The sequence below is a fragment of the Macaca nemestrina genome, chromosome 13 (assembly GCF_043159975.1).
Source record: "Macaca nemestrina isolate mMacNem1 chromosome 13, mMacNem.hap1, whole genome shotgun sequence".
NCBI classification, from domain to species: domain Eukaryota; kingdom Metazoa; phylum Chordata; class Mammalia; order Primates; family Cercopithecidae; genus Macaca; species Macaca nemestrina.
The window spans coordinates 24655966-24671782 of NC_092137.1; the positions used below are offsets into that span (position 1 = coordinate 24655966).

At 35.9% G+C, this 15817-nt stretch overlaps 1 protein-coding gene across 4 annotated transcripts in view; it reads left to right on the forward strand.

Moving 5' to 3' along the window:
- The window catches only part of LOC105479814 (nuclear receptor coactivator 1), a 161876-nt gene that overhangs the window by 70330 nt on the left and 75729 nt on the right, over positions 1-15817 (forward strand). For all 4 annotated transcript variants that reach the window (XM_071076293.1, XM_071076294.1, XM_071076296.1 and 1 more), the window contains exons 6-8: positions 2277-2454; positions 10825-11004; positions 12280-12375. In XM_071076293.1, coding sequence (XP_070932394.1) covers positions 2277-2454; positions 10825-11004; positions 12280-12375 — 454 coding nt within the window. The remainder of the gene's footprint in view (positions 1-2276; positions 2455-10824; positions 11005-12279; positions 12376-15817) is intronic.

A 15817-nucleotide genomic window follows, 5' to 3' on the forward strand; every position in this document is an offset into this window, starting at 1 on the left:
TTTAATTTGCATCAACCTAAGTGTTCAAAAATGGATGAATGGAATAAGAAAATGTGGTATATACACAGAGCGGAATACTATTCAGCCTTTATAAAGGAAATCCTGTCATCTGCGACAACATGTATGAACCTAGAAGACATCATGTTAATTAAAAGCCAGGCACAGAAAGACAGATACCACATGATCTCACTTACATGTGGGATCTAAAAAAGTCAAACTCATAAGAGAGAGTAGAATGGTGGTTACCAGGGTTTGTGTGAAGGGTGAGTGGATTGGAGGGATGTTGGTCAAAAGATAAAAACCTTTCAATTAGGAAAAATAAGTTCAAGAGATCTATTGTACATTATGGTGACTGTAGTTAATAACAATTCTTTTATACCTGAAAATTGCAAAGAGAATAGCTTTTAAGTGTTTTCACCACAAAAAATGATAAGTATATGAGGGAGTGCTTATGTTCATTAGCTTGATTTGGCCATTCAACAATGTATACATATTTGAAAACATGTATACCATAAATATATATTAGTTTTTCTCAATTAAAAAAAAATCATCGTAGCTGAAAAACGCACCTCACAAAAATAAGGTAGAGGCAAATGGAAAACTATGTCATTGGATGTGTTTACTAAATTATGATACTCATTTTTAAATCCCACCCACAAACTTTGCAAAGGTTTTTATTGACAGTCCAGTTTCCTTGATTAAAAAAAAAAAAAAAAGATTCTTCCAAACATCAGAAGGTGTTGCATTTTCACATTAAAAAAAAAAAAAAGGGCCTGGCACAGAGGCCCATGCCTGTAATCCCAGAACTTTGGGAGGCCAAGGCAGATGGATCACCTGAGGTCAGGAGTTTAAAACCAACTTGGCCAACATGATGAAACCCCATCTCTACTAAAAATACAGAAATCAGTGGGGCACGGTGGCACATGCCTGTAATCCCAGCTACATGGGAGGCTGAAGCAGGAGAATCACTTGAATCCAGGAAGCATAGGTTGCAGTGAGCCAAGATTGTGCCACTGCACTCTCTCAAACAAAAAATAAATAAAAAGAAAAAAGGGCCACCACTGAGAATCTAATTGGAACATTTTTCAACAGATAAAATGCTCTAAGGTTTTAAACTGATAAGATAAATTGTACAAGCTATTCATGTCATTTTCAGTATCACTGTCATTTTCAGAAACAAAATTGTACAGTGGTAACATTTCCAAACATCCATTTTCACATGCTCTCTCTATGGCGTTAGTGTCTTTTTAAAAAGCAGTTTACTTTTTATTCATTGTTAAAATTTCATCTTAATCCTGAAGGAAAAAAAAAATGTGTTTACTTCTTGGCGAGTATCTGCTAGACAGGGAACTTGGTACCCTGGCCTTTTTTTAAAAGAAAAATGAGTAACCCGTCAACATTGTTAGACAGGTCTTTTAATTTTGCCGTAGATAACCAGCAGACCCTGTATGATCCAAAGGATTTTTATGGTCATTTTACATTTTGTTACAAAATTCTGTAAATGTTCTATTTTTTCAGGATTCTTGTTGTTTTGCTTATATACATTCTGCAGCAAGTAAGCTGCAACATGTTGCAATAAATGAAAAGATTACAAATAAGGTGCCACAGTCTGCATTCTGGCTCTTCCTCAGGATACCAGGGTTTCTGTAATATGTGACTGTCTGCACTGAGTCAGGCACCAGAGTGTTAATACGCTTAAGCTTAATTTCTTTATTATGTTTTAGTTTACAATATACATAGAGGTTCTAACTTTTCCCCTGCACCCTTGTGGATATTATATGCCCCACAGGATGCAAATGTCTCCTTTTGGAGACCCCTGGCTCCATCTCAGTGCATAGGAAGCCCCTGTGATTTGGCTCCTGTCCACCTCTGCTGTACCATATACTCCAGCAGCTCCAAACTGCTTGTTCGTTTTCTTTTTGTGCTGTGCTCTCTCCACTTACTGGAATGTTCTTCCTTCAATCCTCTTCCTCCTCCACTATGCCTTTTATATGTTAGGTAGGGGTCTGTATCTTTCTTTGACCCCCACCCTGATCCCAAATTAGGCATCCTTCTGTGTGCTTGTAGACTATTTTGTGTATGTCTCTGATCTGCATTTTATCACTCATATTTTATTATGTTTATGTCTTTTTCTCCTACAGTACCACAGTTTCCTTGAGGACAGAGACCAGGTCTTGACATATATTTCTGATCTCTTTTTTAATAGAAAAATGTATAGTTTAATTTTTTCTTTTATCTTTCAATATCCAAACCATTGTTTTCTTTTGATTTTGCAGGCTTTGGATGGATTTTTCTTTGTTGTGAACTGTGAAGGGAGAATTGTATTTGTGTCAGAGAATGTAACCAGCTACTTAGGTTACAATCAGGAGGAATTAATGAATACCAGCGTTTACAGCATACTGCACGTGGGGGATCATGCAGAATTTGTGAAGAATCTGCTACCAAAATCACTAGGTAAACAGAAATGTGTTTTTAAAAAGAATGCTAGCTCTCTGTATCTTCTCCTTATGTAATATGTATAATCTATAATACCTGATTATTACATTTATAATTCATAGTATTATATATGTTATATGTATTTAAAATATTTTTTCAATGTAGTTTCAGTCTCCGATATAAATATGAAGGGGAGTTTCATCAAATAACTGATGGAGAGCATTCCTTTCAGCTTCTTCCTTTATACTGTGTCATGCCACAGTAGTTGGAGAGAATTATTTTCAATTTTGATTGTGTTCAAGAAAGAGACAAATGTATATCCTTTCCTTTACCCTGCTCACAGAAAAAAGAATAGAAATGAGAAAGAGAGGGAGTGAGAGGGAGGGAAGAAGGAAAGAATATATGTCATATACCTACTAAAATTAATGTTTTTACACTTAAGTGCTTTAACGGAGGAGTTCCAAGTATGGTTGGATGGGCTATTCACTGCTGAGGAGCCTAGCTGAGAGGATGGATGGAGTCTAATTTCTAGTGTCTCTTCTATTCACTGAACCCTGTGCCTTGGGGCAGGGCTGGGACTTTAGGATTTAGGGGATTTTTTCTAATTCTTGTAAAGGCATGGATGGACTAACAGCAGGCCTTTGTTTACTTCTTGAATTTTCAGGCTCCTCTAAAGTTTTTCAGTGCTCAAGTTCCAGTTACTACTAGTGATTGCGTTGCTACCTTTACATCTGAGTGTGTGTATTTTTCAATAGTATACATTTTGTAGATAAATAAGAAATTTTTCATATTACTTTTCAGATTCCAGTCTGTTTTAGATTTTTTTTTCCTTTTTTTCCACATAGTTTATTTGTTCAGTGGACTCTGAAATAAAAGCAGTTTATCATGCAGATAAATTTACCACACATCAGTTTTTCAGACAGATACTGTGTGATAAAGTATCTGAGTTGGAGAGTTAGGACTTTACCATACCGTTTAGTATGGAAACTGAGGCATGTGGTCAAGGAAGTTAAACAATGTAAGATTCCCCTGATGTCACTGTAGGTAATACTTAAGATTTCTTTCCCTAGCCATGGACTGTAGATTCTTTTGTTCTACTGTTCACAAATTTTGAGGACTAGTGGTGTATGGATTTAACTGAGCTATTGCATTTTATTTTGTATCAAAAAAAACTAACTTAATTTTAGTCTCATGTTGAGTAACAAGATATTTGTTGGGTTTAGCAGCCTTCCTGGTTGGAAAGAGGCTTGCGGTCACAGAAAACAAGGATGAGCTGTTTTCTGACTTCTGAAGAAGGGGCTTGTTGTTTGTGGAAGGGCCACATTACCTGTTCTGCCTGGTTCTCAGGATGCTGTAGATCTATGACTATTCAGGTTCCCCCAAATCTCTGCCAGTAGGTAAATGTGGAGGGAGTGTCATCTACTAGCTTATGTGCTTGCTGGTGATGCTGCTCCTGGCTGCTTACAAGACAGTGATCCTCAGCTGGCCTGACAATTCATTGTTGCCTCTCTGAGCAGCCTTTCACAATAGGGAGGAATATGAAGTTTTTGCTACGGAGGTATCTTTCTCTCACTCTCCCAATAATAGAAGAACAGAAACATTGAAAAAAAAAATACTACTTTCTTATACAGTAGTGTAGACAAACAAAGATAGGGCAAGCTCAGTAATAATAGAATAGATCACATAATCTTACAGTGTTGGTTGATCATCCATTAGAAACCAATGAGATCGTCCCACCAAAAGAATAAAGGCCAACTACACTAACTTAGAAAAGCCAATAGCTTCTTTCAAGGTATTTCCAAAAAGCATTTAGAAGAAAATAAATTATAGTACCTATGTTTAAACCTTTATTATTAGAATAATCAAAGTATTAGAAAATTAAGGAAAGAGACTAAGTAGAATCATTTTATGTGTATTTCATTATCAACCACTGGGGAAAACAAAAATGAAATCAAGATTCAGAACCTATCAAGGAAGAAATTTGAAGAAAAATTTAGGATCATTATTTATATATGTACTCACCTTATATAAATATATACATGATTCAAAGCACTGCCTTCTTATTTTTCATTTGTTATTTCCAAGGAGAAATTTTGAAGAAAAAAGTTAAAAGTCAAACTTTTAAAATTGCTTTTGAATTTACAGATTTAGAAGATTTCAGTGTCTAAAATCTGTACTTTTTAAGCATAACATTTTATTTATAAGAAACAAAATCTGAATGCTGGGAAGCTGGTATGGTGAGAAATTTTGTCCAAAAGCACAAGTGTACATGGATATACTTATACTTGCACAGATGGTTATAAAAAGATTATATTGTGAAAGGCTAAGATTACAAAGAATGAGATGTTAGTGAACATAGACTTATTTGTGAAATTCTAATAAATTGGAACTTGAAGTTTGAAAAAAGAAATTTTAGAAAGCAAGTCTTTTTATAAATTCATACCATTCATATCTCAAATGATGGAGACACAATAGTACTTAAGAGCATAGCCTTTCTGGTATAAAACAGAAATGGGCTGTGCATTCTGACTCTGCTACTTAATTAGCAGTGTGACCTTGGACAAGACATTTGACCCCTCTACTCCTCATCCTTGATCAGAAGGTTAAGGGGTAAGTGTTGATTAGCGTATTTCTTGGCTCATATTAAATTCTTTTTGTTTTAGCTATTATTATTCCTGTTACTGGCTTTTTCTAAATGTTTTGGAGCTTTTAACTTCTGAATGGTAGATCTTCCATTATTATTAACAATTACTAGCTTGTTTTGATTATGCTTTTAGCTTAGAAATTGATGTGAAGGAAGGACAATCTTGTCCTTTCATAGTGTGCTCTTAGAAGCACATAGAAATTATTCTGTAGAAATTGAGGCAAATTTTTTTTATAGATCACATTCAGTAGGATAGTTCCGTTTTTCTTTTTTCTTATTTATTTATTTATTTATTTATTTATTTATTTATTTATTTTTGAGACAGAGTTTCGCTCTTGTCACCCAGGCTGGAGTGCAATGGCATGATCTCAGCTCACTGCAACCTCTGCCTCCTGGGTTCAAGCAATTTTCCTGCCTCATCTTCCCAAGTAGCTGGGATTACATGCGCCCACTAACACGCCCAGCTAATTTTTGTATTTTTAGTAGAGATGGGGTTTCACCATGTTGGCCAGGCTGGTCTCGAACTCCTGATCTCAAGTGATCTGCATGCCTCGGCCTCTGAAAGTGTTGGGATTACAGGAGTGAGCCACCACGCTGGACCCTGTTCTTCTTTTTTAAACTGTAGTGCTAAACTGCTACTTTTACCTATACAGGGGGCTTTTGTTAGTCATTTTTTAATACTTTGGGTTTGTTTTACTAGGTTTTTAAAACATTATCAGTGGCATTTATCCTTTTAAAGAGGAATCATATGGTGAGTTAAGAAAGGAATTGCATGAAGATTAGGCATGTTGCTTTCTAGCTAGATAGTGAAAACTGCACCCTCCTGCACACAAAATACTGAATTTTGTCAGAAGCTTTGTACCTCTAGTATAGATCTATCCTCTTGTTTCCATTCCACAGAGTATACGGGACCTTATGTGTGTGATGCTGTTGTCTTTTTGCATAAATATGTAGCTCACTACCTACTGTTTAAAAGAAGATTCAAGTTCAAAAAAGTTTTGTCATGGTAAACTATTAATAGTTCAGTTAACTTAAAACAATCTAACCTTGTGAAATCAGAGTATCTAAAAACATCACCTAAAATATTTAGCAGCTTATATTTGAGGGGCCTATAAGTTTGGAATTGAACTTGCTGTTAATTATTGTTGTTTTAAGAAGATATGATAGTTGACATGTAAATTATTACCAAAATGACTTTAGTTTCTTTTGTTGTGGTGATTATTTTCAACTTTTTTTTTCACATCTCAAAAAGTGTTTTATACAATTTAGATATACTGACCACCATAATAGGTCATGAAATTAAACTTCAAGGAAGCACTTTTCTCATCTTCATCACTGTCTGCTCTTCTCTTGGCTCCTTAATCCTACCTTAATTCCTAACCATTCCTCCCCCTCTTTTCCTTTTCTCTACCTTCATTCCTTTTACCTGAACTGAGTGTGATTAGATATTTAGCTCTTCTTCTAGTAACATTCTGCAAGTAGCTTTCTTTGTAGACACCTTCAGAAAGTTGAAACTGTCCCTGATAACCGAATAGATCAGGGTAAACATTATCGAAGCCAAGCTGTAAACAAAAACTTAAAGCCTTCTTTTTTTTAACTTCTATTTTAGGTTCAGTGGTACACGTGCAAGGTGTGTTACATAGGTAAACTCATGTCATGGGGGTTTGTTGTTCAGATTATTTCGTCACCCAGTGTATTAGTCCATTTTCACACTGTAATAAAGAACTTCCCTGAGACTGGGTAATTTATAAAGGAAAGAGGTTTAATTGACTCGCAGTACCACATGGCTGGGGAGGCCTCAGAAAACTTACAATCATGGGAGAAGAGGAAGCAATTGCCTTCTTCACAAGGAGGCAGGAGAGAGAGAGAGCAAAGGAAGAACTTCCAGACGCTTATAAAACCATCAGATCTCTTGAGAACTCACTATCAGGAGAACAGCATGGGGGGAACTGCCCCATGATCCATTCACCTCTCTCTCCCTCAACACATGTGGATTACAGGTCCCTCCCTCAATATGTGGGGATTACAATTTGAGATGAGATTTGGGTGGCAACACAGAGCCAAACCATATTAACCAAGGTACTAAGCCTAGCCCCCAATAATTATTTTTTCTGATGCTGTTGCTCCTCCCAGCCTCCACCGTCAAGTAGGCGCAGTGTCTGTTCTGCTTTGTGTTTGTGAGTTCTCATCATTTAGTTCACACTTACAAGTGAGAACATGCAGTGTTTGGTTTTCTGTTCCTGTGTTAGTTTGCTAAGGATAATGGCCTCCAGTTCCATCCATGTTCCTGCAAAGGACATGGTCTCATTCTTTTTTGTGACTGTATAGTATTCCATGGTGTATATGTACCACATTTTCTTTATCCAGTCTGCCATTGATGGTCATTGAGGTTGACTCCATGTCTTTGCTATTGTGAATACTGTGGCAGTGAACATACACTTGCATCTGTCTTTATGGTGGAATGATTTTTGTTCCTTTGGGTATGTATCCAGTAATGAGATTGCTGGGTTAAATGGTACTTCTGTTTAGTTCTTTTAGGAATTATCACACTGCTTTCCACAATGGTTGAGCTAATTTACACTCCCACCAACAGTGTATAAGCATTCCCTTTTCTCCACAACCTTGCCAGCATCTGTTATTTTTTGATGTTTTAATGATAGCCATTCTGACTGGTGTGAGATGATATCTCATTGTGGTTTTGATTTGCATTTCTCTAATAATAATCAGTGATACTGAGCTTCTTTTCACATGCTTGTTGGCCATATGTGTGTCTTCTTTTGAAAAAGTGTCGATGCCCTTTGCCCACTTTTTAATGGGGTTGTTTTTTCCTTGTAAATTTCTTTAAGTGCCTTATGAATACTGGATATTGGACCTTGTCAGATGCTTGGTTTGCAAATATTTTCTTCCTTTCTGTAGGTTCTCTTTACTTTCTTGACAGTTTCTTTTGCTGTGCAGATGATCTTACATTTAATTAGGTCCCATTTGTCAATTTTTGCTTTTGTTTTCATCGCTTTTGGCATCTTCATCGTGAAATCTTTGCCCGTTCCTGTGTCCAGAGTGGTATTGCCTAAGTTGTCTTCCAAAGGCTTTTATAGTTTTGGGTTTTACATTTAAGTCTTTAATCCATCTTGTGTTGATTTTTGTATATGGTGTAAGAAAGAGGTCCAGTTTTAATCTTTTGCATGTGGCTATCCAGTTATCCCAGCACTATTTATTGACTAGGGAGTCAGTTTCCCCATTGCTTGTTTTTGTCAGCTTTGTCAAAGATCAGATGGCTGTAGGTGTGCGGCCCTATTTTTAGTCTTGGTATTCTGTTCCATTGGTCTATGCGTCTATTTTTGTACCATGCTGTTTTGGTTACTGTACCCCTGTAACATAGTTTGAAGTTAGATAACGTGATGCCCCCAGCTTTGTTCTTTTGGCTTAGGATTGCCTTGGCTATTTGGGCTCTTTTTTGGTTCCATATGAATTTTGAAATAGTTTTTTCTAGTTCTGTGAAAAATGTCATTGGTAGTTTGGTAGGAATAGCATTGAATCTGTAAATTGCTTTGACAGTATGGCCATTTTAATGATGTTTGTTCTTCCTATTCATGAGCACGGGACATTTTTCCATGTGATTGTGTCATCTCTTTCTTTGAGTAGTGTTAACAAATCCTTTTCTTCTTTTTCTTTTCTTTTTTTTGTTTTTGGAGACGGAGTCTTGCTCTGTCGCCCAGGCTGGAGTGCAGTGGCGCGATCTCGGCTCACTGCAAGCTCCGCCTCCCAGGTTCACGCCATTCTCCTGTCTCAAGCTCCTGAGTAGCTGGGACTACAGGTGCCCGCCACCATGCCAGGCTAATTTTTTGTATTTTTAGTAGAGACAGGGTTTCACTGTGTTAGCCAGGATGGTCTTGATCTCCTGACCTCATGATCCACCTGCCTCAGCCTCCCAAAGTGCTGGGATTACAGGCATGAGCCACCACGCCTGGCACAAATCCATTTTTTATCATAGGGTCTATTTACTGTAGTTGGAGAGTTTTCCTAATAATTAGACAACTTAATCCATTTTTTCAGTACATGAGAAGAGAGCTCTAAAAATGAATGGATATGCTAGTTTTTACATTCATTTTTCTTTTTTTCTTCCCTTTCCTTCCACTCTTTAGCCTGTATGTGCTCCAAAAGTGGAGGGGAGGACCTTGGACAGAAATCCTATATAACTAAACCAGACATGCATATAAAAATGTTATTCATAGCTCTTCATTTTCCACATTGTTCCCCCAACAGAATAGAAACTTCATTTCCTTTTGAAAATAGTAATATGTGTTTGTTGTAACTGGGGACTTGAAATGATTGTTTCTATTAAAATCACTACTGATATTTGAATCAAGCATCAAGGTATCTTATGTATTTTATTATGAAATTTTAAAGTATAAATGACTTTAGAGATAATGTAGTGTATTATTTTATTTTAAAAAATGAGACAATGAGCATCAAAGATTAATTAACCCAAACCTTAGAACTTGCTAATAGCAGAACCCAAGACTTCTTACTCCAATATGGGTTTGTTTCCCTGATTTCCTCTAACACTTAATAAAGGATGAGATGGAAAAAAGGAAGGAGGGTCACTGGAGAGTTTAAGGTAGGAAAATGTTTGGAACAGTAAAAAAGTAGCCTTGGCCAGGCATGGTGACTCACACCTGTAATCCCAGCACTTTGGGAGGCCGAGATGGGTGGATCATGAGGTCAGGAGTTTGAGACCAGCCTGGCCAACATGGTGAAACCCTGTTTCTACTAAAATACAAAAATTAGCCCAGCGTGGTGGAGCACGCCTATAATCCCAGCTACTCGGGAGACTGAGGCAGGAGAATCGCTTTAACCCAGGAGGCGCAGGTTGCGGTAAGCCGAGATCACACCATTGCACTCCAGCCTGGGTGACAAAGTGAGACTCCATCTCAGAAAAAAAAAAAGGCAGCCTTAAAAACCCTCTGATCATCTCATGACCACATGATTTAAACATGACACTATGACTGGGAAATTATGACCTACCACACAGTGGTTTTTACTTGAAATGGATACCTTTTTGCAACTGAATTCATTTTTCCTATACTGGATCAGGTAACATTCCTTTTTTAGCCATTTTTTTAATATAATAATATTGATTATCCACTATATCCAAGGTATTGTAGCATATGAACTGTGCCAGTTAAGTAAAATAAAGCACAAGGAGAAAATGGTTATGAGAAATTGAGATTGCTCTATATTCTTAATATTTTTTTGAGTCACAGACTCTAAGAAAATTGAAATCTCCCCCAGAAGGGTGCACATCCACACAAAAGCCAACCTTAAGAATCCATGATTGCCAAGTTAAAACCCCACTTATCAATATACCTGTGGTTTTGAATCATTTCATTGTCAAAGTATAACTGGAAACCAACTGAAAAACTCATTAATTAACTGCTGTAAAATTCTGAGCAAAATGACTAGTAAGTTTTAATTTTTAATTTTTGTCTTTGATGATAATATTTGAGGGGAAGATCCCATGTATTTTCTTGGAAATGTTACAGTTTTCTAATTGGTAGACATTTAGATTTGCTAGGGAGATAAGTATTCTATTGCCTCAGGATAATGTTAGATGTGAAGAGGTCAGTCTGTCTTTTAATCTGAGTGTCTAATTAAGCAGATCGCTTAAAGTACATCTTTTGTATCTTCAGAGTTTGTGCTTTTTCACCATATTCACAAGCACGTAATCAATTTTTCTTCCTCAGTAAATGGAGTTCCTTGGCCTCAAGAGGCAACACGACGAAACAGCCATACCTTTAACTGCAGGATGCTAATTCACCCTCCAGATGAGCCAGGAACCGAGAACCAAGAAGCTTGCCAGCGTTATGAAGTAATGCAGTGTTTCACTGTGTCACAGCCAAAATCAATTCAAGAGGATGGAGAAGGTAAAGCCAAATGTTCATTTTAAAGTGTTTATTTCTTCTGTGACTTTAAGGAAAGGAGAGGAAATTAATTATAAACTGCCTTTTTCAGATAGTATTTTTGGTTACTATAGTATGTATCATAGTAGCTATTCCATTTGCTATATATTCTTAATACTTAAAAAACAATAATTACATCTAGAATCATTCCTTTAATATGCCCCCCAGATTCTTAGTTTTAAGCTGGCATTCCCACTAAAATGTCAAATAATTCAGACCAACTTGCTGTCTAGAAATAAGAGATGTAACTAACTGCTGCCAGTTGGAAATGTACCAGATGCAGCAGACTGTTGAACAGCTCTGATTTTTAGAAAGTTTCAAGTTTAGAGTGTAGGGAACATTGGAGAATAGAGTTGGCATTTTTCAGGCTATACAAGGTAATTTATAAGGAGAAAACTTATGAACAGATGGAAACATGCTGAAGCTCTAATATGAACATGGTGTCAACATGGAATTAGTTAAATATGTGACAGTGGATGAGTTTTCCATGTAAACTTAGACTGGGCTAAGTTTAGAAAATCACAAATTGGGAACTGGAGTAAGGACAAGGGAAGGTAGTAGACAAGAAGTCAGTCAGATGCAAAAAAGCCATATACGTAGCAGGTCTCACCAGGAAATGGAGGTGGCAATCAACTGGAGACTTTTTATAAAATATACATGCCAAGTCTTATTTGATTAAAGTTCATTTTTAGCTGTGTGATACTGTGTTTAACATCCTCAAAACAAAATTTGGGAATAGGACTTAGAAAAAATTGTATATCCTGAAAACATGAAGTCATCTGTCAAGAGCAAAATAGTGCTTCAGAGTTAAAGGTTGTTTTTCTCATATAATTATCTACACCGTGGTTATAAGAATAATCTTTGCAGCCGTTAAGTACTGGTGAATATAAGAAATTGACTACAAAACTGTATTTTAAAAAACACTGTGCCACTTATATCTAACCAAAACTACTACTTCTAGTTGTTATTATCCATACATGAAATGCATCAGTCTGCTCTGGTATATATAAGAGCATTCAATAGGAAGGAATAGTTTGTGCCAACTAACTCTCTACCTGGAGCTGTCAGTTTTTGGTTGCCAGCAAGTTTATTTCTAAGATACATTAGATAAGAATGATTTCAATATTATGTCAGGTCCTGTAACATGTATTGTTTTTTTGAAAACCATTAATGGCAAGTGATAGAGGTAAACCATTTTCTACTCTCTTTCCTTCAATTTCCCCTTCTTGTTTTGGGCAGATTTCCAGTCATGTCTGATTTGTATTGCACGGCGATTACCTCGGCCTCCAGCTATTACGGGTGTAGAATCCTTTATGACCAAGCAAGATACTACAGGTACTAATTGTAAAGTTCAGAATGTTCCATAGGTATTAATAATGTGACTCTGCCCTTTAATTATATCCAGAATGTCTTTCTGTTCTATGAGATTTAGGCTTTGCTCCCTAGTCTAATACAGAAAACATTTTAAATGGTGCTCTTAGATACTATAATCGTTATCATGGTCAGGGTGCTGGAGAGAACACTTTTTATAACTTTATATACCTATATTTGTTTGATTATAAATTATTTTTCATAATCATGGAATAAAATGCTTAAATTTAGAAGATATAGATATGTAAATATGTAGAGATATATACATTTATTTAAAATAGATATGAATACGGTAGTTTTACTATTATGCTTAAATGTATCTGGCTATTTCTGGGTTTTTTTTTAATTCTTTTTCTCTAAATTTATTTAGCCCATACTGATTGAGTCCCTAGAAGTGCCTGTCACTAGGTGATTCCTCAAGATGTATATGGTTGAACAAAAATAATTCAATGACAAATTGTGTTATTTTTGATGATGGAAAAGTTATGAGAATGGTATAAGGGAAGATTTATGAAATTAGTTTGTCAGCAAAGGCCTGTCTGAGGAGCTGATACTGAGCCCCAAAGGATGAAGTGGTGCCCACTATTTAAAGTGTGGGTCTTGGAAGGGGGGCAGCAACGAAGGGTCTTGATGCAGAACGGGTACTCCTAATTGAGGAACCAGAGCTGCAGAAGTCTAAAGATAAGCAAGACAGAGAGGTAAGTTAGAAGTGCTAGAAGGAGGGCAGGAGAGCCTCAAACTGAGTAACAGACTGCCTATAAATAAGGCATTCTTAAAGGCCTACTTCAGATTTTATTTTCAGCAAGGACAAATTGTTACTGTTCTTTATAGCTGATGAAGTATTTTTCTTATATTACTTGATTTTATCTTTACACTAACACATTGTATGTGCATGCTTTTACAACAACCAGGGTTACATATATCTCACCTCTCTAATTTTAAAATAGAGATAAATATTAGAGGTATATTTTCTAGCAGACTAAGATTTTAAAAATCATTTCTTCTGAATTTTCTGCTTTGTGAAAGTTTAGTTTTAGTGTACATTTTGACTTTTACTTTTATCTTTTTATAAGATCCTATTTCATTATATATTCATTTTTTAGTCCCAATAATCTAATATTCCAATGTTGTATGCTTTGTGCATGTGTTTTTAGTGATAAACTTCCAGCTGCTCTTACTAAAGAACTAGTATGGATAAATTAGCACAGATAATAGAAAATGGTGAAGAGAATGTCTCTGAATGCAGAGAGATGGCATCTAAGGATAGTAATTATCAATTATCATCCCTTTTTTCATTCCATTTTTGAGTCTACCATGTATTGTGTTCCTTTCCGGTCTCTACCATGAACAATACTGGAAAAATTTAATAAGCTTACTATGGATGTGTGGGTTTGTGCCAAAACAAAAATTTCTTATTTAAATTTAAAAAATTATTTTTTAAATTATTGAAAATTGAAAGTATTTTGCATGAAGGAAAAATAGAGTCCATTGAAAAGGAAAATTGGTCAGTAACCAGTTAACCTAAAAAGAAACCAAAGAAGGGCTTTGTGAGATAGCAGAATGAAAACGTGTTGAAAAGGGTTATTGTGAGGTCACAGAAAAAAATGTCAGAGATGAGGAAGGCCTAAAAGTTATGAGGCTAATTTAGGAACAAGATGTTTCAGCTTTTCCTCATATTGCATTTCTATAAGTTGAATTCTAAATTGGATTGTTTTAAGGACTTTATTTTCTCATAGGAACAGTGTTATCCATGGTAGTTTTGTTTCTAAGAACCCAGGTGTTAAAATTTTAGATATACCTGGTAATATGTATAAATATATAAAAATAACCATAATCGTGTAAAATAAAAGATTAGCCTCTGGGCCATAAAATAACTATATATTTTATAGTTTGAGGCAGCCTCAAAGATCACAGAATCCAACCTGAATTTACAAATGAGGGGAAGGTGATTTGATCAAAACCATACAGCCCTTTGCCGAGAATGGCCACCTTTAGGTCCTAATGTGGAGCTCTTTCTTGTATTATGTTACTTTTCACTAAAGCGCTATTAAAAGGGCATCACTATACTGTACACACTTATTATACAAAGATACCAAGGAAATATAAAATATACTTAAAATGTAAAACTAACATTTTATTATATAAATCATAGAATTGACTTAGCTAAAAAGAATAGGTATAATAAATGTTAAACATTTCTTAAGTTTTTGTAGTACTTTTTAACTCTTTATGGGATGGTCCATATCGCTTAAAAAAAAGAAAAAAGTCTTTTACTAGGAAATGTAAAAAGGTTTTTTATTGTTGTTTGGTTGTTTGGTGGTTGGTTGATTGGTTAAACTTTCCTGTAGTAGGCAGAGGTATTCTAAATCAAGCTGTTCATGATTCCTCACTAAGACAGTCATTACATTACCCATCTGGTACCATTGCTGATAACTTAATCACTTTCTCTCCTGCCAGCCCCCAAACTCTAAACTCTCATGCCCTCTCGTGGGGCCAACCCTGACATGAACACACACACATGCACACACCTCCCTTAGTCACTGCCTGTGAGGCGCATTCTTGTATAGGAAGATTATGTAGCAGTGGAACCCCTGCTATAACCAACTTTTTATCTCTGACATAAGAAACAAGGGTTGAACTATTAAAATTCTTAAAAATCTAAGATCTTTTATAGTTTCAGTTACAGTGTTCACCAGGCTTTCCCCAAACTGTTCTTAAATGACAAAATTCCCTTATTTGAGTTTCAGTTTATTTTCTTTCTACTATTTACATTTATGCCAAGACTTAGGTGATAACCTGATCAAGTAGGACTGGGTACATCAGATTCAAGACCCTAAGTTACAAAGGTCTAATGAATATTTTATTCTAAGCAAACCAAATGAAATATATAAACAGGGAGTTAGTTCGATGAGGAGGCACAAACTGGATGATAGATTTGAGTTGATTGTATGAAGAAGGGGAAGATGGGGAAAATGTTTAATCAGGCATTCATAGAAGAGGAAACATTAGTGGTGAACTCTAATAATTGGGGAAATAAAAATTTAGACCACAATGAGATAGCATTTTTCACCTACTAATTTGAAAACGTAAAGAAGCCTGACAACACAAGTGATGGAAAGGATGTTAGATTAGCACTAGCTCCTATGCATTGCTGGTGGAAGCATAGAGTGGTACAAGTTTCAGGAAGACAGTTTAAAATTAATATTATAAAGTTGCATTCACATAACCTACAGTCTAACAATTCTGTTCCTACGTATATACCCTAGAGAATGCATGTACCATGCAACATGTGAAAGATGTTCATAGTAGTGCTGACTATAATGGCAAAAAACTGTTAACAGTCTAGATGCCCATTCACAGGAGAATTTAAAGAGGGGGTAGTGACAAGGGAGGAGTGCACATGTGA